This window comes from Cervus canadensis, chromosome X (genome assembly GCF_019320065.1).
Source record: "Cervus canadensis isolate Bull #8, Minnesota chromosome X, ASM1932006v1, whole genome shotgun sequence".
NCBI lineage: Eukaryota > Metazoa > Chordata > Mammalia > Artiodactyla > Cervidae > Cervus > Cervus canadensis.
Window position 1 is genome coordinate 141,447,274 of NC_057419.1, and position 24,859 is coordinate 141,472,132.

The 24,859-nt window shown below is 41.2% G+C and overlaps 1 protein-coding gene across 15 annotated transcripts in view; it reads right to left on the bottom strand.

Annotated features, from left to right (window-relative positions):
• DCX (doublecortin) overlaps nucleotides 1-24,859 on the bottom strand; it is a 361,602-nt gene that overhangs the window by 21,975 nt on the left and 314,768 nt on the right. For 11 of the 15 annotated variants that reach the window (XM_043457798.1, XM_043457799.1, XM_043457811.1 and 8 more), the window contains 2 exons: nucleotides 7,491-7,593; nucleotides 5,380-5,517 (listed from right to left, as the gene is read on the bottom strand). In XM_043457798.1, the coding sequence (XP_043313733.1) occupies nucleotides 5,380-5,517; nucleotides 7,491-7,593 (241 nt within the window). The remainder of the gene's footprint in view (nucleotides 1-5,379; nucleotides 5,518-7,490; nucleotides 7,594-24,859) is intronic. The other 4 variants (XM_043457809.1, XM_043457808.1, XM_043457810.1 and 1 more) reach the window with 1 other exon arrangement.

Genomic DNA, 24,859 nt, shown 5'->3' on the forward strand with positions numbered 1-24,859 from the left:
TAAAATATCTCAATAATTTGTTACATTGGTTACATGACAAAATGATAAGATTTTGGATGTATTAAATAAAATAAATTATCAAAACTAATTTCACCTGTTTCTTTGATCTTAACTGTGGCTATTAGAAAATTTTAAATTACATACAAAGCTTGCATTTTATTTTTATCGGACTGAGTTGGTACATCCAGACAGTCACATTCAGGACGGTCAGAGCATTCGGTTTCCTCCAGCTTAGGCAACCCAAAGCAGCCTGTTTAGTTCAGAAGAGAAGGACTCCTGGATACAATACTCCCATGGACATCCTCCTTCCAACCTGGCTGTTTTGTGGTCCTTGACCTCCCCTTTTAAAAGATGTATATTTTGGTAGATAAGACATTCATTCTTGGGAATTTGGGAACAGGGAAGATTTGACTTTCAGGAATAGGTGCTCATAGGCTGGGAGCCGAAGGGTGGGGAACATTGGGTTGCTACAACAATGACTTACTGCTGAAGAATAGCAAACCAATTATCACATTACAATCCTCTCAGCCTACCAGGGTGGGTAATTAGCTTTTTTGGAAGCTCCTCAAAAAAAGAAAGAAAAAGAAAAGATTCCTTCCCAGCATCTGGCTGAATTTGTCCTTTTAATTCAATTCAATTCAATCCAATTGGGAGGTAGTTGCATAAAGAGAGAAATTAACACATTAAAGGCTGAAATAAAAATAGAGAGAGATGTGCAGAAACATCTTCCTTTGTTCTTAAGCCAGGCTTACCTTTGCCCATCAAACGGCAAGTCCTGGGTTAATCAAAATGGAGTACTGCATAAACTTCCTTCACACATTCCACAGGAGTCCTCTGGGCTCAGGTTTCACCTGCTTTCCACACAGTCCTTTGCCCTACTTTAAAGACAAGCTTGGCTAATGGGACTTATATTCTCAGAGTCCATCAGCTCTGCCCAGCGAGAATGAGAGCTCCTTAATAGCTATATTATATAGACAATCAAATTTTTCCTTAACTCAAGTTTAGGCTTAGCAACAGACATCCCATTTGGGGCAATACTGCCATCAGTATTGGCAGGCAGCAGTGGGGACTGAACTCGAGGGGAATAAAGTAGAAAGATTTTGATTTATTCATGGGCAGAAGAGGAAAGAGACAACTTAAACACTAAGGAACAAAGAATCAAATTATGATGCAAATTACAGACTAAATAGCATCAATTTACTAAACCTCAATTCAAACTGAACTCAGATATTAACTGAATCATGAATTGGACTACACACACACACACACATATGTGTGTGTGTGTGTATGTGTTTGTAAAGCTAGAAAACTTGTTCAAACCAAACTCAAACCTACATATTTTCTAATGAACTAGAACATCAAAACATTCCTTTAACTGAACCTGAAATGAGCCAATGTTCCATTTGGTTTGAATCCCGACTAAAGAGGAACATTTTTGGCTTTCATTTGCCATCAAAGGAAGGTAGTTAAAATTCCCTGGAAATGGCCTATCTTCCACAACCTTTAGTTACTCAGGCTAAATGAAGAAATGTGGATCCATCCACAAGTCTCAGATCCAAGACAGACTGACAGAGAACAGAAACAGGGCAGTATTACCAAGTCCTAAAAAAGAACAAAGAATTTCAGCCCCACCCAATGCCATTATTAAGTAAGTAAGTGTTAGTCGCTCAATTGTGACCAACTCTTTGCAACCCCATGAACTGTAGCCTGCCAGGCTCCTCTGTCCATGGAATTCTCTAAGCAAGAACACTGGAGTGGGTAGCCATTCCCTTCTCCAGGGGATCTTTCTGACCCAGGGATCAAACCCAGGTCTACTGCATTGCAGGCAGTTTCTTTACATCTAAGCCCCTAAATTAATCTGTATATGTTTCTTGCTGACAGCTAGGAAAACCTTGATGCTTTATGAAAAACTGTGTATTGTGTATAGCTCATCCTTCTTATTATCTAATTCTGTGGACTCTGTTTTACAACTCTAGAAATAACTGATAACCATGGAGAACGATTTTTGTCTAGATGTGCAAGTTCTGTCTTATCCAAAATGGGAACCAAGTCTTAGAGAAGGTAAGAAACTTGAACCAAGTCACAAAGCTGGGAAGTGGTAGAGTTGGGTTTTCCTAGAGGGATGTCTCTCTTTCCTCTTCCATATCCTATCCCCCTACACCTCCCAGCTTGGAATGGTCCTGAGTGAGGAGGTGGTGGAAAAGGGAAAATGGGTATGTCAACTTTACCTGAAGTACTGGTTTTCCTGAGATTGGCTTTATCCCTGTGGAATATTCACTGAGTGGATGTCCTAGTCTTGACCCTAAACTCCCTTTTACCCTTTGGGGCTGAAAGCATGTGGAGGCCCTAAATACATCATCTAAGATGAGCTCAAATGTTCTGAAAATTGCCAGAACATGAAGGCTGGCTAGACTAGAGTTTGACTTCACTTATGTTCATGAACTATCTGAAATGAAGATTTAAATTCTCTCTACTGAGGATACCACTTTAGATTTTTTTTTTACTGGTAAGAAACAGGGGCTGTTAGTAATTCTGATGCCAAGTAAGGTCCCATTTTCCTACCTCAAATTGGTTACTTTGTTTATCTTGTTTGTGTGAGTGCATCCTCATTCCTTCGCTTTAGCAAGGGAGTTCTGAAAGAACTCAGAGTTCAAGACCTAAGCATAGGTCTTGCCTGCCTAAGCCTACCTTGGGATCTATTAAAACTCAATTTAATATATGTTCATTGAGTCCTAAATGCATTCCTTCTTTGTCTCCAACACATTAGACTCAGTGAGGTGCGTATATTTCAGAAGGGAAATTCTGTAGGTAGCATGCTGGAGATCAATTATTTGATGTATGTGTAAACTGTGTTTAATTACAGGTGGTCATATTCATGTGTGCTGGGTAACCCAATTGGATACAGTCTGCAAAGAGAATCTACTTACTTCAAACTTTTGCCACCCCAGCCTTTCTAACTAATGGATTATGTGATGGCTTAAGAACATGCCCACAAATTCTCAGATATCCTTCCCTTCAAGAAATGGAGGCTGCAACTCCTTCCTTGAAGGTGGGCTGGTCTTAGTGACTGCTTCCAATAAAAAGGCTAAGACAGAAGTGACAGTGTATGGCTTTGGAGAGCAGATCATAAAAGGCACTACATCTTCTTTCTTCTTCATTCTCTTGAATCACTGTCTGGAAGAAGATCCTGCCAATGGCCATCTTGGAAGTTAATTCTACTATCCCAGTTGTGTTTTCAGATGACTGCATCCCGTACTGACACCTTGACCTCAACCACATGACAACTACGTGAAAGATCCTGAACCACCCAGCTAAACCACCCCCGAATTCCTGACTCACAGAAAATGTGAGATAAAAAAAGTTTGTTGTTTTTATGTAGTATGTTTTAGGGTGATTTTTTTTATAGCAAGAGATAAGTAATACAGGTTAAAAATCCCAGAAATAGCCAGTGATACTCTGAAAAAGTGATTAGCTAAGCGATTATTGCCAGATTTTATGAATCTTTTTTATTTATGTATTTATTTGGCTATACTGCATGGCATGTGGGATCTTAGTTTCCTGACCAGGGATTGAACCAGTGCCCCCTGCAGTGGAAGGGCAGAGTCTTGACCACTGGACCACCAGGGAAGTCCCCAGACTTCATGAGTCTTGATCAAGTGTTTCAAGTCCATTTTTTTTTTCGCAAGGCCCTGTACAAACAATTTCATTCTCAATCCAAGTGTTAAAATCTAGGTCTTTGTAGTTTGAGCAATATGAATTTGCTTACATAGCTTCATGTGCTATTCTTATGTTTAACCAAAATATCATGAAATAGCTGCATTTTAAAAAATTCCTTCAGCAAGTATTACCTACATGTCTACTGGGTTTCTAGTACCATGCAGGGTGAAATAGGTGCTCTTGTGCATCTATTCATTTACAAACACTATTAACATCTACTAGGACAAAGGTACTGTGCTCAGCACTAAGGATACAAAAATGAACGTGACACCTTGCCCTTGAGGGACCCAGGATTTAGTTGAGGAAGTAAATACAAGCAAATACATACTTTACAACACAGTTGTGACTATTACCCCAGAGATATGAACAACATGCTATGATATTGTGGAAAATGGAACAAATATTTCTACTTGAGGTATTGAAGGGTTAATAGTTTTCAAGCAAAGAAGAGTGGTGGGTTTGAGGGATGGCATTCCAGGTGCAGGAGAACAGGGTATGCAAAGACATGAAGGTATGAAAAGCCTGAGTTGCCTCTTCACAGTTGGGTTCCTTCTTCCTGAGAATAAAGAGATGCCCAGTTATAGGCATGGTAGGATGAGGCCAGCAGGGCCAGCTGTTTTTCTAGGCCATGGACATTTCAAAGCCAACAGGTTGCTCAAGCTGCCTCAAATTGAAGATATGATAAGGAGTGCTTTTGCTCTCTGCCCCAAGGCTCTCTGGCTAGAAGAATTCTCATGGTGAACCCTAAGCCTTGGGAGGATAAATGTGTAAGTCTTCTGGATCATAGAATTTATTATCCATGAAGAGTTCAAATTGTCAGTGCATGAGTCTACTGAGCTTCTAAACTTGGACTTTTGTGGCCCTTTTGCTTTTTAGATCAGTGCCATTTAAAATGTGGGTGCAAGGCCTTGCAACAGAATGTAAACCAACACACTGCTGCCTTTATCAGTAAAATCATGCTATGAAAAAAGAGCTGGCTGAAGTAAATGGTTTTCTCAGTGGCATGATTTACATTTGGCACCAGCTCCAGTCTCTTCATAGACTGATAAATAGCTCATGCGTCAGCAGTGATCCCTAGACCCCTAGATCACATTTTTTACATCATGCACTATCCACTAAATAAAATCCTATATATCAAATCTCATTATTTCCTTTGGGAACCTGACCTATATGTCCTTTACTCCTGTGAGAATGATGCAGTTTATTTTGTTTCCCTTTTTGTTTTGACTTCTAAAAAATTCAAAGTTACATTTAAAGCTCAAGGGCATCTACCATGTTGACACTTTGAGGTAAGTAGCTTTTTTTTTAAACCTTCTTGTTTTTGATTCTGATTTTCTATCCCAAATTTATGTTTGACTTGATTATATCACTGATGCATTTGCTGGATGATGTTGAGAATAATGGCAAGAGAACCATAACAAACAGCATTACGGCAAGCATGGCAAGTGGGCCAGATTTCTGGTCTGTACCCATCTGAGTAGAATCAGGGTTGTAGCTGTATCTCCATGATGCCAAACAAATTGAACTGGTTAGTCTCTGAATGGATAGAATTGGTCTCATGGAGACACAGTGGTGTTCATGAGGAACTCATTCCTCTGCATGCAGAGGGTACTGGCCTCCATAAATGAAGTCAGCGTGCACAGTTAGGAGAAGAGCACTCACCGTCTTGGTCGTTACCTGAGTCAGCTGGAGACTTGCTCCGGCGCATGGGGCCAGGGCTCTTGGCTGAACTCTTCTGAGGTGTTGGGGATGCCTTGGGGCCAGCTGTGGCTGATGGGTTTCCCTTCATGACTCGGCATTCTGGTGGAAAAGGACACAGATGGCTTAGTAGAGCTGGGGAGAACCAAGACTGTGTGTTACCAACTTCTGGAAACTGGAATAAGCACCTCATGCCAAAGCACCTTATGTCTTAGGACTACAAGGTGGTCCTCAATGTTTGAAGGAATCATGGCTCTAGAGAGAGAGGCAAGGGAGAAACTTTCGAAAGTCACCTGGGCTAAGCCAGATGTTTCAATTCCTGGATCATGGAAACAAGGGAAGGAGTTGAAAAGCAGTCCGAGCAGGTAATTAAATAGTCAATAGTCAATCATTTTTGGACAACTTAGTCATGGCTCAGAACAGCACCAGTTGACAAAATTGATTTCCTTGGAGAAGAAAGTGACAGCTCAGAGACTGCAGCCACACAGATGAAATATTCATGAATAATTTAAAGGAGGGGGTAGGAGCCACTATTTATTATTCATCACATGCCATTTATTGCAATAGGCATATTAAGGATGCCATGTCATTTTATAAGTGAGCAATACTACCACCACCACCATCTTGTATTTATAGAGTTCTTTTTGATTGCCAGTGTATCTCATCATAATCCGCTCTGCTGGTTTAGTGAATAAATGGACCAGTAGAGACTATGCCACTCGTGACTTACAGAGAGAAAGGCCTTGGGTGTGTAGGAGAGTCTAATGTTTCTGCTACTTCCCCAAGCTCAATCTGACATGTCTGGAGTACCCTTTCTACTCAGGTCACTCAGCATCCCTACCATGGTAGTTTGGGACACTGATGGTGCTAATATGTAAGGAGAATTATTATAATCATTTTGCAGATGAGAATGCAAAGAGCTTAAACCTCTTGCTTAGGGCCACAAAGGAAGAAAACAGCAAATAAGGATGCACAGTCAAGTTTCCTGAGTCCCAGTCTAGAGATCTTTCCACTGTCTTTCTCCAACCTCATGTGATCATGCTCAAAGTGGAACCAAACAGCTAGGCACTGGGTTATCTCTTCATTGGACACCACCTCATCACCTTCTACTTAAAGATACACCAAAAATATTGGTTCTCTGAAAGATTAGGAGATCTTTTCTGGTATATTAAGCTTTGGGGGAAACTGAGTTAAGTAGAAAGCTCATTTTTGTTTGTTTTACTTCTTATTTTGATTGACAAACTTTAATGATCACTGTCCAGAGCTGGAGATATACAAGATACAAGAAACTGGACAGTCTGGGATTTGTTTACCTATTTTATGGTCATCTGCCTCTTCTCAAAGGGAACATAGCAGAGATGCCACCTCTTTCAGTGTCCTTGTCACTTGAGTTGTTTGTAAAGTCTATATTAGTGCAACTTGATATTTTCCCCATATTTTTCTCCTCATTATTGGGAAATATGTTTTGAATGTGTCTTTCCATCAGGATCATCCCCTAACTCTGTGACTGTGTGAGCTAATTCACCAGTAACTTACTCATGGAGCTTGGACTCAAGTAAAGGGAGATGGGCAGATGTTCACCTCCTTCCTGAGATTCACAATCTTCTGGAATCTTGAGTCACAAAGCATGGGGAATGGGGCAGAAAGCCAGGAGGTGGGAGGAGGGAAAATGTTTGACACTAGGAACATAGTGGAAAATAGTTCTAAAATGGAACCACCAACATAGGCCAAATAGCTGGAGGATGTTGACTAGAAAAAAATATATACGCATATAATAACTAACTTCCGACTCCAAATGTTCCTTCCCATGGTCTGATTGAGCCTGTCAGCCCAGCTGACATAATGTATGGTTCAAGAAATATGGTCACTATGGTGGCAGGTAGTGAGTTTTATTGAGTTTGGAGGCTGAGCATCTGAGATAGGCAATCAACTTTCACTTAGTGGCTCCTATATCCAAATATATGGGACAGAGGGACCACTCATAGGTGTTCTCCAGGCCATAGAAACCCATGAAAATCCTAAGAGATAGAAGGAGTGAGAATAATGAAACAATAAAATTCAGTGGTTGTCCTTACCATTTTCATCCAGAGAAAAGTCATCCTGAGCATAGCGAAATTTTTCAGGACCGCAGGCAATAAACACATCATCATCGCCAAAGAAATCATGGAGACAGGTTACCTACAGAGAAAGCAGAGACACTGATTTGATATTTGATGGTCTTGTGACAATGAACTTCATACATCATCTTAAGTCCCCAGGGATCTCCTTTTTCTCAAAATACCAGGCTCGTAGTCTGCACCACAGCCTCTGGAGAGTAAAAGATACACAGAGTGCCATTTTCTTTTCATGTTGCATATGTGGTATTTTGTTTCCATCTTATCAAGAGTAACTTCAAGACCATGTCAAATGGAATGTTACCCTCTGAATAAAAGTCAGCAAGTAGATAGCCCTGTAACTGTCACCTTTCCTCAGAGCTTCATAGATGGAGTGTTGCTAACTCAACTCTGGGGTCAAGGGTGTAGGCCAAAGAAGATGAGAAAGATCTTCCACAGCTTGAGGTAGACTGACTCTGTGGCTGACCAAGATGTGAAGTCCCTCTCTCCAGCTTCATGAGTTTTGAAGGAAGGAGACCAGGTTTTAACTACTCTGGACCCACTCAAAATTGGACCTTTTCCTAAAAGTGTACCGAAAACCTAGTAGTGGCCCAAAATACCATCCTTTCCTGAAGAAAAGGGAGGGGAAACCTGTCCTGACCACTTAACATTTAATCAAGAGCAATGGGCCCCTCTAGGCATGAGGCTCTGTTGGTAAATTCATGTTCCCAGGATCCTTCCTGCCCTCTTGTGTCCTATGTGTTGCTGCTTCTCCATAGTAGAGAGACAGTCCCCCCAACTCCTTTCTGCATAAACAAATGAGGGTCCTTGGGAAAGTATGCTGCTCCCTGCAGTCTCCCCACTTCTCAGCTTTCTTAATTACATTTGATAATTAGTCCAGCACACCAGGGAAACCCCAGGAGAAATCATAGAGTCAAAACATTCTTATCCCAATCCTTAGCTTGAAAGTGTTCAAAGCTTCTAATTGTTTTAAGCTACCCATTCAAGCTGCCTTCAATGGTTTTCCAAAGGCACAGTGCTCACAAACTAACAACAGCTTGCTGGGTGCAGAGAGCAATATGTTACATTTGAAAAATGTTTATATTAATAACATCATTCCCCACCCAGGGTCTATTCAATCCCTGTTCCCCCAGCCAAGATGATTGCAAGCCTTACACAAAGCAAGAGATGCTTAAAGATTATCCCCATTGTCTCAGCCTCCCAATCACCCAAAGGATGCCAAGAAAAGAGAGGGAGACTTGGAGCACTGCCAAGTTTGCTCCTATTAAGCCTCTTCCCACCCTGGGTCTTGACCTCATCAAATAGGCCACCATCCTTCTTCAGCCCACTCATCCTCACCCATTCATTCCACAATCATGTAATGACAAACAGAGCTACCACTAATTGAATGCTTACTCTGAACAGGCACTCTGCTAAGTACTTCCAAATCTGTCATCCCATTTTACTCTCACAACAAATCCAAGCGGTCAATGTTATTGTCATCACTATGTTACAGATGAGAAAATTGAGGTCCAGAGACAATAAGTAAATGAGTCAGGTAGAACGTGATGAAGTCACATAAGTACAGATTGATGTGACCCTAACCTGTGCTTTTAGCCACTCAGTAATAAAAGCACTTACACATGGTTCAGGCATTGGGGAGACAAAAATGAGTAAGACTTAGGCCACAGACTTCATGGAGCTCATAATCTGATGGATGAGATACACTGAAATAGAGCATTTCAATATTGCGTCAGGAGTGCTAGGAGTATTTGCAGGTGCCATAAGAACTATTTAGTACCACATCCAAGTGACCCAGTCACTAGCTGGCATGCTAGTTCAAAGCAGCCTGCATATTTCCCTGGAGGGTTTCCAAGGTGGCTCAGTGGTAAAGAATCTGCCTGCCAATGCAGAAGGCGCAAGAGACATGGGTTTGATCCCTGGGTCGGGAAGATCCCCTGGAGGAGGAAATGGCAACCCACTCGAGTATTCTTGCCTGGAAAATCCCATGGACAGAGGAGCCTGGCAAGCTACAGTCCATAGGGTCACAGAGTCAGATATGACTGAGATAACACACACACATATTGCCCTGGTAGTGGAGACAATGATAGAGGCTATACACAGCGCTTCGAACCCTTTCGCAGACTCCCACGAACATCTTGGACCAACAAAATTTGGAGCCCCTAACCTTGACACATTCTATGTCTCTGAATTATTTATGCCCCTGCTGCCTCTTGACCTTGAAGATCTCTGCCACACTCTGTACCTGGGGTTGCCCCTGACTGGCTTCATTTAGTTGTGGTCATGAGTGAGGGAAGCCTCTCCCTTGGGTACCCCTCCATTCGTGGTCTCTAGCATGTAGCACTCTGTTTCAAAACCTGCTTGTATTTTCATGAGTACTCACCTATTCCTTCCCATTAAATCACAGGTCCCCTGACTGTAAAGACCAAATTTAATCCCTCCCTCTGGATCTTCCCATGGTTTCTGCCTCAATTGAATGTACAGAAAATAAGAAGGAGGCTTTGTAAGGGTACAGAAAGGCAGAAAAGTAGAAACAAGAAATCAATAGTGACAGACAATGCGACCTAGCATTCAAAGGTTTTGACAGGTAACAGAAATACATAAATTTAGGAATAAGAAAGGACCAATGACTGTGAATTAAGAAGTTATTCTTTGTATCACTATGCCAATTACTTTGAAGACAGATGAAATGAATCATTTTTAAAGGAAAACACAAATAAAGAAATTAGCAAAAAAGAAATGGAAAACCTCAACCAACTACTAGTCATAAAAAGAATTTAGTAAATACTTCAAACGGCAACCCTTCCCCCAAAGGTACCAGACCATTCATTTTGGAGGTACTTGTGAAAATCACTTCCCCAGAAGAAAACCCAAAAGCTCAAAGGCAGCCATTGTGGTGACATGCCATGCTATCCTATTGTAGAACAACAAAGCCTTCATAGATTGCTCTGGGGGTTGCTGTTAAAATGACCCACCCTTCTCCAACTCCAAGCCTCTCTGCCCCCACCCAGGCTTTGGGAAAAGCCTTTGGATAACCTCTTCTCTGGGGAGCTTCTAAGAAAGGCAAAGCCCCTATGCTTCTGACAAACTCACAATGGTGTGACTGGCTTCAAACACATTCATTTTGCAATCCAGCTGTTCAGCATCAGGTTTCTTGTGTGATCCCACCCCACATTTTACTGGCTCCTGAATGTAGACAAATTCACATGGTGCATGTGGATACTCAGCTTTCCCAAATGCCTTGGATACTGAGACACAACAACCCTTCCCTGCTTTGTTACAGAGTTGGGAAAACAGAAAGCCCTCCATGTTAAATATGAGGAACCCAAAACATAGAATGTCAAAGTGGCTGAAGGATACCCAGATGGATCATAGCAGAGTTGAGACTAGCACTCAGGTATCCTGATTCAATTCAGGACAAAACAATTCAATTGCCTGAGAGGACATGCCCTCCTAAGCCCTGATTTCAAAGGTTTGTATATAGGCAGGAGAGTCACCTTTTGTCCTCATCAATGCCCGATATACATTAGAATGTTTTAGTGGATTGAAGAAACAAAACATCTTCATGGATCACATTTTTAATCTATGGATAAGAAAACTCCTATTCATTGCCATAACTGGTAACTGAGTATGCAGTGGAGAAGGATAGGAGGAGGAAGAGAACAAAGAGGAAGAAGGAAAAAAAGGAGAGGAATGGAGTGTAAGAAATAATTTCCAAATGAAACTCACACTCATATCTGCTTTTTAAAATTTCATTCAGGGGCTTCCCTGGTGGCTCAGTGGTAAAGAATTTGCCTGCAATGCAAGGGACATGGGTTTGATCCCTGGTCTGGGAAGATCCCACATGCCTCAGAGCAACTAAACCCACACACCACAATTACTGAGCCTGTGCTCTAGAGCCTGTGAACTGCAACTACTGAAGTCTGCGTGCTCTAGAGCCTGTGCTCCGCAACAACAAAAGCCACCGCAATGAGAAACCTGAGCACCGAATCTAGAGAGTAGCCCCTGCTCGCTGCAGCTAAAGAAAAGCCTGAGCAGCAGTGAAGACCCAGCACAGCCAAAAAAAAAAAAAAAAAAAAATTCTGTTTGGTTAACATAATACAAATACACTTTAGGTTGTATTGCAAATATATAATTTTGCAAGCCAGTTTTTTTGTGATAAAACTTCTGTTGTGAAGGGGCAATTAAAGTTATAAAAATAATAATCATATGATACCACTTAGCATCCTCAGAGATCAAGGGTCTTGCTGACATCAGCTTTTGTTTGAAACACACTTGGGTATTTAAGTCAGAGAAGGGAACACAAAAGCATGACACCTGTCTGTGTAATTAATCAACTGCCAGCACAAAATCAATAAAATCAATCAACTCCTATTAACATTAAACCATTTATTCCCTGTTCTTCCTTAAAAAAAAAAAAACCCAGCATGAATTGGGGGAAGGGAGGCTAGCTTGGTTGTGCATTAGCACGAACAATAGACTATATGGACCATCCAGTGGCTTCTATGTCGAAGTACAAATGGGGAAATGGAGACAACAGATCACTGTGTGTGGGCAGTTTGAGTCCATTAGCTGCAAATGGCAAATTCACTCTGTGATTTGATTTAAGCTTGATTAGATTTTCCATCCACATATTACAGATGCTGGCAATTATTATTAGTTCTCATACGTGTCTGCTGCTGGTAGATTCTAAATTTCACTATCTGTTCAGAAAGAAATGTTATCTCAGGAATTAAGGTCTTGCTTGTCTATTAGACTCACTTTCAACATGCAAAATATTTTCATTGAAAGTTAAATTCCACTAATATTCATTCATAAAGTAATTACTGTGGCAAAGGAACTATGTGGGAGATACAGAAACATACAATAAAAGGCCCCCGTGTTCCGAGTTGACAGCATAATACGGAAGTCAAAACTTCACAAATAATTGGACTACAAGGCAGACTGTTGTTAGCACTATTATAGAGGCACTCAGAGCAAGTGGAGTATGGGAGACAAAGAGAAGAATTCTAATTAGGAGAACTGGGGAAGGCTGCCAGAGAAGACGACATGAAGTCTGACTCTTGAAGGATGGTTGGCATAGAGATTGATGAGAGAGGAGTAAAAGGTATTCCAGATAACTGCAGAAATAAATACAAGGAAGCAGGAACCTGCCTTTTTCTCTTTCCTTTTAAGCCCTGGAAAAAGGACTGAATCTTGTCCTCTAGAGACACAGAGATTCTAATTATCTGTGGCACAATTGCCCAGACCCATCTGCCAGCCTTCTGCACAGACAAAACATCCAGTTGTCGACTGGTGGAATTCAGGGTGAAGAGAGAGTGTCTATGGGGAGAGGAGTGGCCCCAGTGGTGAAGAACAGGGAACCTTGTGGCAAGGAAGTCAAACCACACTGATTTCCTGGTCTTGCCAACAGTGTGCCTTGCCCATAGTGTGGTTGGCAAGCGTTCCAAAATGAGTTAATGAAAGATTCAGTAAACATTACGGATGAGGCTTTTTCTAAAAGTTACTGCTAACTCTCATTCTGGAACATTTCCTGCCTGCCTGCCTTGGATGGGCTCCAGTCACAGGCTGGCACAGGGTTGGCATGGTGATCTAAGATGGTGTTTCTTATCTCTAGACTCCTATATTCAACTGCCTGCTTGATAGCTCCACTAGTTTATCTGAGAGGCACCTCAGATTTAATAAGACCAAGACAGAACTCTCATTGCTCCCTCTCTAAACCCTACTTCCCTTTCCGCTTTCCTCATCTCATGCACTGGTACCACAATTCCCCTAGCTTCCCGAACCAGAGACCTGGGAGTCACTTTTGACTAGAAGTCACATTTTACCTTGTCCACTGTCACTCTCCTAGTCCAAGATACAATGCAGTAGCCTCGTAACCAGCCTCTGTATGTCCACTCTTGGCAGCACACCCCCACCACCCCGTAGACGTACACTCGCACTCTTCTTACTGTAGGCAGAGTAACACTTAAAAAATTTAATAAGACATATCACTTTTCTGTGAAAAATCCTCCAAAGCCTGTCAACCAGAGGTAGAATAAAATTCACTTTCTATCTTGGCTCTGTATTATCCAGTCTCTTACATCACATGTGCTAACTAGCTCCAGTCACACTGGCCTTCTTTCTCCTTCTCAAACCCATCAAGAACTTTTGTGCTTCAGAGCCTCCCTCTTGCAGGTCCCTCTACACAGAAAGTACTCATCCCAGATAGTCACAAACCTAGCTGCCTCTTCACCAGCAAATCTAAAGTACCACATACTGGGGGACTTCCCTGGTGATCCAGTGGTTACAACTCAGAGCCTCCACTGCTGGAAGTCTGGGTTCTGTCCCTCATCGGGAAACTAAGATCCCACAAGCTGAGGGGCTCAGCCAGAGCAAAACAAAAACAACAAAAATATATATTAAAAAATAAAGTACCATATACTGTATTTAAGCCTGAGCAACCCTCAATTTGGGGCTTCCCTGGTGGCTCAGAAGGTAAAGAATCTTCCTGCAATGCAGGAGACCCAGGTTTGATTCCTGCATCCGGAAGATCCCCTGGAGAAGGGAATGGCTATTCACTCCAGTATTCTTGCCTGGAGAACTCCATGGACAAAGGAGCCTAGCTGCTCCTCTGGGGAGTGACAGTCCATGGGGTCACAAAGAGTTGGACACAACTGAGCAACTAACACTTTCATTTTTCAGCCCACATTCTTAGAGTGTGTTTAGAGTTTCAGATCTTTTATTTAACCCCACAAATTAGTCACTATTTTAAATAATTAATATTGTTTAAATTTATCTACATACATGTTTGCCAGTTTATTTGATCACCATTTCTTGTTAAGCCTCAGGACTTTCTTCTGGGGTCATTTTAAAATTATGTACCTGTTTGACCTACCTAGTCTTATCTTTCATATCTCAGTTTCACCATATTTTCCATCTTCTTATCTCTTAGGGCAACATTCTGGAAAGTATCTCCAAATCTGAGGTTTGCTCTGTCTTCAGATATATTTAACTTGCTGTCTTAACCCACTCAAAGAGCTTCAAATTTCAACAACAATAATTTTGACTTTTAGAAATTCTATTTTATTTTTTTACCCAGATTTTCCAGGTCATAGGTGATAAGTCCCTTTTTCTTATCCCATTTTGATTACATATTTTGTTTATCTAAACAATCCATATTAAGTTCCTTTAGGTCCTTACCTGATCATTCTAGCATCTTCTGTCCTAGAGAAATGAAATCTGTTGTTTCTGCTAACTCTCCCTCATGTTGATTTGTTTCCTTGTGTGTTTGATAGTTTTAAAATGTGGAGCTCCTACTTGATTAAGTTAAATCTTTGGGACCCCTGAGGGGTCTAGATTGGGGATGCTTTCCTCTGAAAAAGATGGTAATTTATTTCTGCTAGGTGCCAGGGGCACTAACAATGTGGGGGCACTTTTTATTCACCTGTGGTTTCCCTAGTGACATAAGTAGTATGAATTTGTTTCAGACCTGAGTCAGAGCAAGCTTTGGGCTGCAAATTCTCAAGTGAGTACTTCCAGTAGCACCAGTCACAGCAGCAGTAAGAGTAGTGCTCTTGTTTATTTTGTTTCCTACATACAGTCATGATAGAGACAAACAGTTTATGTGTAGGTTTTGGGGGTATTGCCTTTTAAGGGTCCTGACTTAATGCAGAGATTGCAGCTTCAGGTCCCTCACTTTTCAAGGACCTTGTGTCAACTGAAAAAAAAAAACCAACCAACAAACAGACCCTGCATAACATAAGAGTGTGACTCAAGTTTATTCAGTATCTTACTGAAGACTATAGCCCAGGAGACAGCCTCTCAGACAGCTCAGAAATTGTTCTAAGAGGTAAGGGAGGAGGTTAGCAGATAGGTGATTTCAGGGAAGGAGGTATGTGCAACTATGCACACATCTTGGTAGAAAGTTGCTGCTAGTCACAAGGAACAGATATCTTAGTTAATGGTTTTAGTGCTTTTCCAAAAACAAAAAGATGCAAGAAGCGAGGTTCATAAAAAGTTGCTCATGAAAATATCTACCTGAAGGCTTGTTCTGCCAGTTTTCCTGGATCACTGAATGCTTCATCTTGATCTCTGTCATGAACTCCATTTAGGGTGGGTTGAAGGTCAGTGACTGAAGTGGCTAATGACTCCCCTTGTGGACCCGGATGATAAACACATTCTTTAGTTTGCACCTGCATGTCCTGCATTTCTGATAATATCTAAAGCACTGGCTTCAATTATGGGGGTTTTGCCCTCAGAGAAGCTTAAACTTTTACATAGTGCCTGCTGCTCTAGTTTTAACATCTGGTGCCGCTTCCCTCTCCTGGCTTTTTTTTTTTTGGTTTATTTTCCCGAAAGCTTAGAAAAACATTTTTAAAAGTGTGTTGCAGGTTCCTCAAAACACTAAACATAGAATTACATATAACTGGGCCCCTGGAACCAATTTCAACTTCTGAGGGTGTGCGTGTGTGTATTTGTGTGTGTTGTTTCTCCATACCTCCAATAAGTAAAACCTGGATACCAGCATGGTGTCCTACAGTTCAACTCAATTATGACACTATCTGGAGATAGCATCAGATTCCACAGGTTCAGGGTTTAGTCTTACAAGACTGCCCCTAACCCTTCAGAGATAAGTCACAAGCCCAGGTTGTTGTTCCCTATACTTCTGACCAACTGGCTATAGGTCAGGGGTGAAATTTCTTCCCATTGGAGTAAACAGAGCAGACTTTTTTGGGGTCCTCTAATGCTGGGGAACCAGCAGGAGGACACTTTGACCCCATCAATGTCTAGCCTCATTTCTTAATGACCATCTAAAGATTTCCACCTTGCTGGGATGAGTCCTGTTTCCTCTTTGTTTCACTCCTATGAATACTTGCTTTATTCATCTCACTTCCCAGTAACCATTTCAAAGTTTTCACCTTGTTGGGAAGAGTCCCTTGACTCTCCCCTTAGCCCCTCTCTAATCCCTTGTTAATTAACCTAATGATTTAAAAAAAATAATTTTCTTTCTTTACTGGCTGTGCTGGGTCTTTGTGGCTGCGTGGGCTTTTCTCTAGTTGGGGTGAGCAGGGCTACTCTCTAGTTGCAGTGTGAAGGCTTCTCATTGAGGTGGTCTCTCTTGTTGCAGAGCATGGGCTGCAGGGCACGAGGGCTTCAGTAGTTGCAGTACATGGACTCAGGAGTTGTGTCTCCTGGGCTCTAGAGCACAGGCTCAATAGTTGTGGCACATGAGCCCAGTTGCTATGCAGTATATGGGATCTTCCCAGACCAGGGATCAAACCCATGTCTCCTGCATTGGCAGGTGGATTTTTTAACCACTGAGCCACTGAGGAGCCCAAACCTAATGTTTTTATTAGCATCTGTAAGACCCGAGGGGAAACTGAGGGAGAAAATTCCATAACGCTTCCAGAACTGTTTTTTTAAGTTTTGCAACAGTAAGATTATAAGGGGTATCCATGTGAAAGAGCCCTGGATAATGGGCATAATCAGCTAATGGATATTCCAGTCATCACAAAGCCAGTCCTCCATGGCTTGCATACAAGCATCAGCTGCTTAATCTGGGGTACTCTACTTGACATTCAGAGGGGGAGATGGACAGCCCTTCTTTTCAGGGTAAATGGACCTTTCAGTGCACTTTACCCAGTCCACCAGACTGGCTGTTCCCTTGGGAAGAACCTGCTTTCTGTCTGAATCACATATAGACATTGGTGATTGTTTCATAGTGACCTGTGGGCCCTGTGTCAACCCAAACATGCTCTTCCCCAAAACCAAAGACAAAGACACAGTTTCTAAATTAGTCACCCTCATAATCCATTTTGGTAAAGGTTTTTCGGGAAGCTGATGAAACTGATCCACAAAATGAGACAATTCCTTCACACTACACTTCCTAGTATCAGTAGTTTCTTGGTTTTTCCCTCTCTCCACGCTGACTACCTGTCTTGGTAACCAGAGGTCTTAGAAGGTAATTTCTGTTGTCCTTGCACACTTTTTAACCTTGGTGGTGGTGGTGGTGGTGGTGCAGTTGCAGCTCTGAGTCACTGAAATCTGCTTTTTGTCTAGCATCAAAATCTAACACACTATTCTTGTTTACTTTTAGTTTATCTACTATAGATCACAATAACCAAGGGAGTGAATATTTTGCCTGTCTTATGAGTTTACATTTCCTTATGCATCCAGTGACTAAATTCCAAGAGTTGGAGCCATCTCTAAATTCCATTGGTAACTTTCACCTTTAGGAAGTAATTGCAGCATGGCGGCTGCTCCGTACTGTGGGTGACAAGATGACCTTTGATTCCACATTGTTCTCCGATCTTTTTATCCTTTTTCTTTCCAAATCACAAGTTTCTGTGATCCAGGGCTCTTTTAGCAAATCTCACTTCACTGACACCAGTCATCAATCCCAAAGTGTGTGTGTGTGTGTGTGTGTGTTGGCAGGGGAGGTTTCCCACACTAACAAACAATTCTTGGACACCAGCTGGGTGTTCTACAATTCAACTCAATTCTCACACTACCTACTACCCAGACATAGTAACAGATCCTACAGGTTAAGGGCTGAGTCCCACAAGTCTGCCCCCAGCTCCTCCATTTCCTATGCCAATCACAAGTCCAGGTGGTCATGGGTACTTCTGACTGTCTGACTATAAATCAGAAGTTCCCAAGACCCCTTCCTTGTGTTTGATTAATTTGCTAGAGTGGCTCACAGAGCTCAAGAAAATATTTACTTACTAGATCACCGGTTTATAATAAAAGGATATAACTCAGGAACAGCCAGATGGAAGAGATGCTTAGGGCAAGGTATGGAGAAAGGGCAGGGAGTGTCCATGCTTTCTCTGAAGATGTCAATCTCCCTTGCTGTCCATGTGTTCACCAACCCAAAATCTCTCCAAACCCTCTCTTTTGGCTTTTCATGGTGGCTTGATTACATAGGCATGATTAATTAAATCATTGGTAATTGGATATCCTTTCAATCTCCAGTCCCTCTCCCCTCCCAAGAGGTCTGGGTATGGGGCTGAAAATTTCAACCCCTTAATCACATGGCTGATTCTCCTAGGAACTAGCCCCCATCCTCAGGTGCTTTCCAAAAGTCACCTCACTGACATAATAGAAACATCTTTACAGCTCTCATCATTTGGAAAATTCCAAGAATTTTTAGAGCTCTTTGACAAAAAACAGGGACAAAAACCAAAGATTCATTTCTTCTTATGAATCACAATATGAATTATGAATCACAGTTCAGTTCAGTCACTCAGTTGTGTCTGACTCTGTGACCCATGGATTGCAGCACACCAGGCTTTCCTGTCCTTCACTATCTCCTGGAGTTGGCTCAAACTCATGTCCATCGAGTCAGTGATGCCATTCAACCATCTCGTCCTCTGTTATCCCCTTTTCCTCCTGCCTTCAATCTTTCCCAGCATCAGAGTCTTTTCCAATGAGTCGGCTCTTCACATCAGGTGGCCAAAGTATTGGAGCTTCAGCTCCAGCATCAATCTTTGCAATGAATATTCAGGATTGATTTCCATTAGGATTGACTAGTTTGATCTCCTTGCAGTCCAAGGGACTCTCAAGAGTCTCCTCCAAAACCACAGTTCAAAAGCATCAATTCTTCTGTGCTCAGCCTTCTTTATAGTCCAACTCTCACATCCATACATGACTACTGAAAAAACCATAGCTTTGACTATATGGACCTTTGTCAGCAAAGTAATGTCTCTGCTTTTTAATATGCTGTCTAGGTTGGCCAGAGCTTTTCTTCCAAGGAGCAAGTGTCTTTTAATTTCATGGCTGTGGTCACCATCTGCAGTGAGTTTGGGGCCCAAGAAAATAAAGTTCTATTGTTGTTTCCATTGTTTCCTGTCTATTTGCCATGAAATGATGGGACCAAATGCCATGATCTTGGTTTTTTGAATGTTGAGTTTTAAGCCAGCTTTTTCATTCTCCTCTTTCACCTTCATCAAGAAGCTCTTTAGTTCCTCTTTGCTTTCTGCCATAAGGATGGTTTTATCTGCATATCTGAGGTTATTGATATTTCTCCTGGCAATCTTGATTCCAGGTTGTGCTTCATCCAGCCCAGCATTTCACATGATGTACTCTACATATAAGTTAAATAAGCAGGGTGACAATATACAGCCTTGACATACTCCTTTTCCTGTTTGGAACAAGTCTGTTGTTCCATGTCAAGTTCTAACTGTTACTTCTCGACCTGCATACAGATTTCTCAAGAGGCGGGTCAGGTGGTCTGGTATTCCCATCTCTTGAAGAATTTTCCAGTTTGTTGTGATCCACACAGTCAAAGGCTTTCGCATAGTCAGTGAAGCAGAAGTAGATGTTTTTCTGGAACTCTCTTGCTTTTTCTATGATCCAAGAGATGTTGGCAATTTGATCTCTGGTTCCTCTGCATTTTCTAAATCCAGCTTGAACATCTGGAAGTTCTCAGTTCACATACTGTTGAAGCCTACTTGGCTAGCGTGTGAGATGAGTGCAATTGTGCAGTAGTTTGAGCATTCTTTGGCATTGCCTTTCTTTGGGATTAGAATGAAAACTGACCTTTTTCAGTCCTGTGGCCACTGCTGAGTTTTTCAAATTAGCTGGCATATTGAGTGCAGCACTTTCACAGCATCATCTTTTAGGATTTGAAATAGCTCAGGTGGAATTCTATCACTTCCACTAGCTTTCTTTGTTCGTAGTGATGCTTCCTAAGGCCCACTTGACTTTGCACTCCAGGATGTCTGGCTCTAGGTGAGTGATCACACCATCATGGTTATCTAGGTCATTAAGATCTTTTCTGTACAGTTCTTCTGTGTATTCTTGCCAACCTCTTCTTAATATCTTCTGCTTTTGTTAGATCCATATTGTTTCTGTCCTTTATTGTGCCCATTTTTTCATGAAATGTTCCCTTGGTATCTCTAATTTTCTTGAAGAGATCTCTAATCTTTCCCATTCTATTGTTTTCCTCTCTTTCTTTGCATTGATCACTTAGGAAGGCTTTCTTATTTCTCCTTGCTATTCTATGGAACTCTGCACTCAGATAGGTATAGCTTTCCTTTTTCCTTTGCCTTTAGCTTTGCTTCTCTTCTCAGATATTTGTAAGGCCTCCTTAGACAACCATTTTGCCTTTTTGCATTTTTTTCCTCTTCTCTTGACCGCCTTCTGTACAATGTTACAAACCTTTGCACATTGTTCTTCAGGCACTCTGTCTATCAGATCTAATCCCTTGAATCTATTTGTCACTTTCACTGTATAATCATAATGGATTTGATTTAGGTCATACCTGAATGGTCTAGTGGTTTTCCTTGCTTTATTCAATTTAAGTCTGAATTTTGCAATAAGGAGTTCATGATCTGAGCCACAGTCAGCTCCAGCTGCTGGTCTTGTTTTTGTGGACTGTATAGAGCTTCTTCATCTTTGACTGAAAATAATATAATCAATCTGATTTCGGTATTGACCATCTGGTGATGTCCATGTGTAGAGTCGTCTCTTGGAAAAGGGTGTTTGTATGACCAGTGCGCCCTCTTGGCAAAACTCTGTTAGCCTTTGCCCCACTTCATTTTGACTCCAAGGCCAAACATGCCTGTTACTCCAGGTATCTCCTGACTTCCTACTTCTGCTTTCCAGTCCCCTATGATGAAAAGGACATCATTCTTTGTTGTTAGCGCTAGAAAGTCTTGTAGATCATCATAGACCCATTCAACTTCAGCTTCTTCAGCATTTGTGGTTGGGACATAGACTTGGATTACTGTGATATTGAATGCTTTGCCTTGGAAACAAACAGAGATCATTCTGTCATTTTCGAGACTGCACGCAAGTACTGCATTTCAGCCTCTTTTGTTGCCTATGAGGGCTACTCCAGTTCTTCTACAAGATTCTTGCCCACAGTAGTAGATTTAATGGTCATCTGAATTAAATTAGCCCATTCTAGTCCATTTTAGTTCATTGATTCCTAAAATGTCAATGTTGACCACAAGGCCCAGCAATTCTACTTCTAGGTATATATACCAAAAAAATGAAAGTAGTAACTCAAATAGAAACTTGTATGTAATGTCCATTATAGTATTATTCACAATATCCAAAAGGTAGAAACAAATATCCAACAGATGAATGTGTAAACAAAATGTGACATATACATACAGTAGAGTTGTACTGTATTGATGTATTCATACAATTCAGCTACAAAAAATGCAGTTTTTATACATGTAGATTGGACTTTGAAAACATTATGCTAAATGAAATAAACTAGACATAAAAGGACAAATATTATATTTAATTCTACTTAGGTGATATATCTAGAATAGACAACATCATTGAGGCACAAAATAGATTGAAGGTTACTACAGGTTAGGAGAAAGGGGATTGGGGAGTTGTTGCTTAAAGGTAACAGAGTTTCTATTTGGGTGATATAAAAAGTTCTTGAACTAGGTAGTAGTGATGATTGAACAACACTGTGAATATAACTAATGCCACTAAACTGTACATATGAAGTGGTTACATGATAAATTTTTATAATATACATTTTACCAGAATCAAAAACATTAATCATAGAGTATACCAAAACTATTGAATTTACTTTAAATGATGAGTTGTATATTATGTAGATTATATATTAATAAAGCTGTCAAAAAAGAGAAATGTAAAGAAAAATTTTTCTATAATTTATCCAGGATTTAGTTGTAGCAGGAAGATTTTTTGAATACTTAGTCTGCCATATTGCAGAAGCAGAAGTCAAATTTCACCTATTCAATTGTGAAGTCTTCCTTATCTTCCAGTCTAAGAGAACCACCACCACCAGCATCACAATATAAGATCCAAGTGAGTAGAGCCTCATCTGTCTTGTTCACTGTTGTATCTTCACTAAGTTAAGAAAGTCAAATATTTAAAAAATATTATTGTAATATCTTGTAATAAGAGTAGGAAGAGTCTAAGAACCATGATAATTAAAACTTAGTGTCATAATTAAGGATATTAGAGTATAATAACGTGATTCTAGACTACTAGTGACCATTCAGTTCAGTTCAGTTGCTCAGTTGTGTCCGACTCTTTGCGACCCCATGAATTGCAGCACACCAGGCCTCCCTGTCCATCACAAACTCTCGGAGTTTACTAGTGACCATTAGCACCACTTATTAGAGAAAGTCATAAGAGATAAAAGATTGACTTGTTTACTAAATTCTAGATCTGTTTGTGTTCTAATTATATGCATTAAGAAACACAATGTCAATGCCCTCCCCAACTAAAGACCATTTCTTTAAGCACCTTAGTTACCCTATGGGTTTTATCCTTTCTCTCCCCTTCAACCATCAAAGCATGCATTTCATTTTTTTTCTTTTTAAGAAGTTTTATTCATGCAAATTTTTTCATTTAAAAAAATTATTGAAGTATAGTTGATTGACAGTGTTGTGTTAGTTTCAGCTGGATAGCAAAGTAAGTCAGTTATACATATACATGTATCCACTCTTTTTTTTTTTTTAGATTCTTCTCCCAAATAAGTCATTACAGAGTATTGAGGAGAGTTCCCTGAAAGATACTTGAAAAGTTCTTGAAGACAGTGACCATGATTTGCCTTGTGGTACCTTAGGGCTTCCTTGGTGGCTCAGAGGTAAAGAATCCACCTGCCAATGCAGGAGACATAGGAGGCTCGAGTTCGATCCCTGGATCAGGAAGCTCCCCTGGAGGAGGGCATGGCAACCCACTCCAGTATTCTTGCCTGGGATATCCCATGGACAGAGGAGCCTAGTGGGCTACAGTCCATGGGGTCACAAAGAGTGGGACATGACTGAACAAAGCACGGCACACCTTAGGAAACAGTGTGGACTGGCTGATTGTGCAGGGAGGGATTATTGATAGTCTCTTCCCACTATCTTGAGCCACCCTCTGGAAATTCTCTGCAAGCTAGTTTAACTACTCCTACGCAAGTCATATTAAGGCTGACTCCCTCTTATCCTCCAGCACCAGATCTGATTGGATCTCTCTTCTTTTCCTGGTGAAGAGTGACTAGTCCTTAGAAGCTCTTCTCACAGGTGTCTAGGAAGTAAAGTACCATGTGAAACTCCAGGAATAAATCACATTTCTGTCAACTGATTCCTTCCACTGGTCTTGGACTCAAAGCCAATGGTGACTTTTCATCCCACTTCATTCTAGAATTTCCCCCCGAAAAACCCAGTTAGACTGAAATTTAGGCAGCCAGATCTCAGCTGGGCTATTGGCCCTTAAGGTTATTCTTTTCAACTTTTAAAATAATTTTTCTTTGAGTGGTGAGAGGTCATAATGACCCCACACATCTTTTGGTTGTATTGCATTTGTCAAGTGATATCACCTCCATTACTTCATTTGGTTCATCAGCCTCATGTTTTATTAATGAAGCATGAAAGCCCATCAGGATTAAGCAACTTGTACAAGATCACATTGCTAGTTAGTTACAGAGCTGATACTAGAACTCCAGATTGCTTTTATTCTGCTACGCTGGGTACTTAAGCTAGACGGCAAAGGTACTTATTTCCTACATGGGGAGACAGAGGTAAGGAAATATAGTAGGGGATCCTGGATAGTATGAAAAAGACATGTGACCTGGGAAAGAGAGCCATAGAAGGGGACATGGCAAGGAATAAGACTTTATCCTCTGTTTTACCAGGCGCTAGTGTGATTTAATAACCTGAGCAAGGCTATGCCAGATCCCCTGGAAGCCTGGCAACCCCTCAGTGCTCAAGGGTGTTTTTTCCCTTAGCTTTTTTTTTTTTTTTTGCCATTTTCCGAGAGTCTGTGTCAGCTCCCACTTGGGGCCTCACAGGGATGAGAACAGCTGCAGAGGCTCTGGAGTTGGGCTTCTGAGTCCATGCCCAGGACTGACACCTGCCCCTCCACAGGGCCCTGGGGACAAGTTGGCTCCGAGAAACAGGGACGAGACAGAACTCCATTCATCAGAGGGAACTGGGATGGAAAAACCCTGCCTGATCCCTTGGCACCACTAAGCTCTAAGGTTGGCCCTGAGCCCTACACAGCACCAGATTCTGTTCAGTAGGGTCAATTAAGAGAAGCAAGTGTACTTATAGGGCCCACTGCAATTATCAATTGCATGTTAACAGTTATCTGGTATCTACTGGGCACAAAGTAGAGTGGGAGTATGGCTTTGGAATTAAGTAGAGGAAGGAAGGGTTTTTTTTTAAAAATTAATTTATTTTTTATTGAAGGATAATTGTTTTAGAGAATTTTGCTGTTTTCTGTCAAACCTCAACATGAATCAGCCATAGGTATACATATATCCCCTCCCTTTTGAACCTCCCTCCCATCTCCCTCCCCATTCCACCCCTCTAGGTTGATACAGAGTCCCTGTTTGAGTTTCCTGAGCCATACGTAAACTCCAC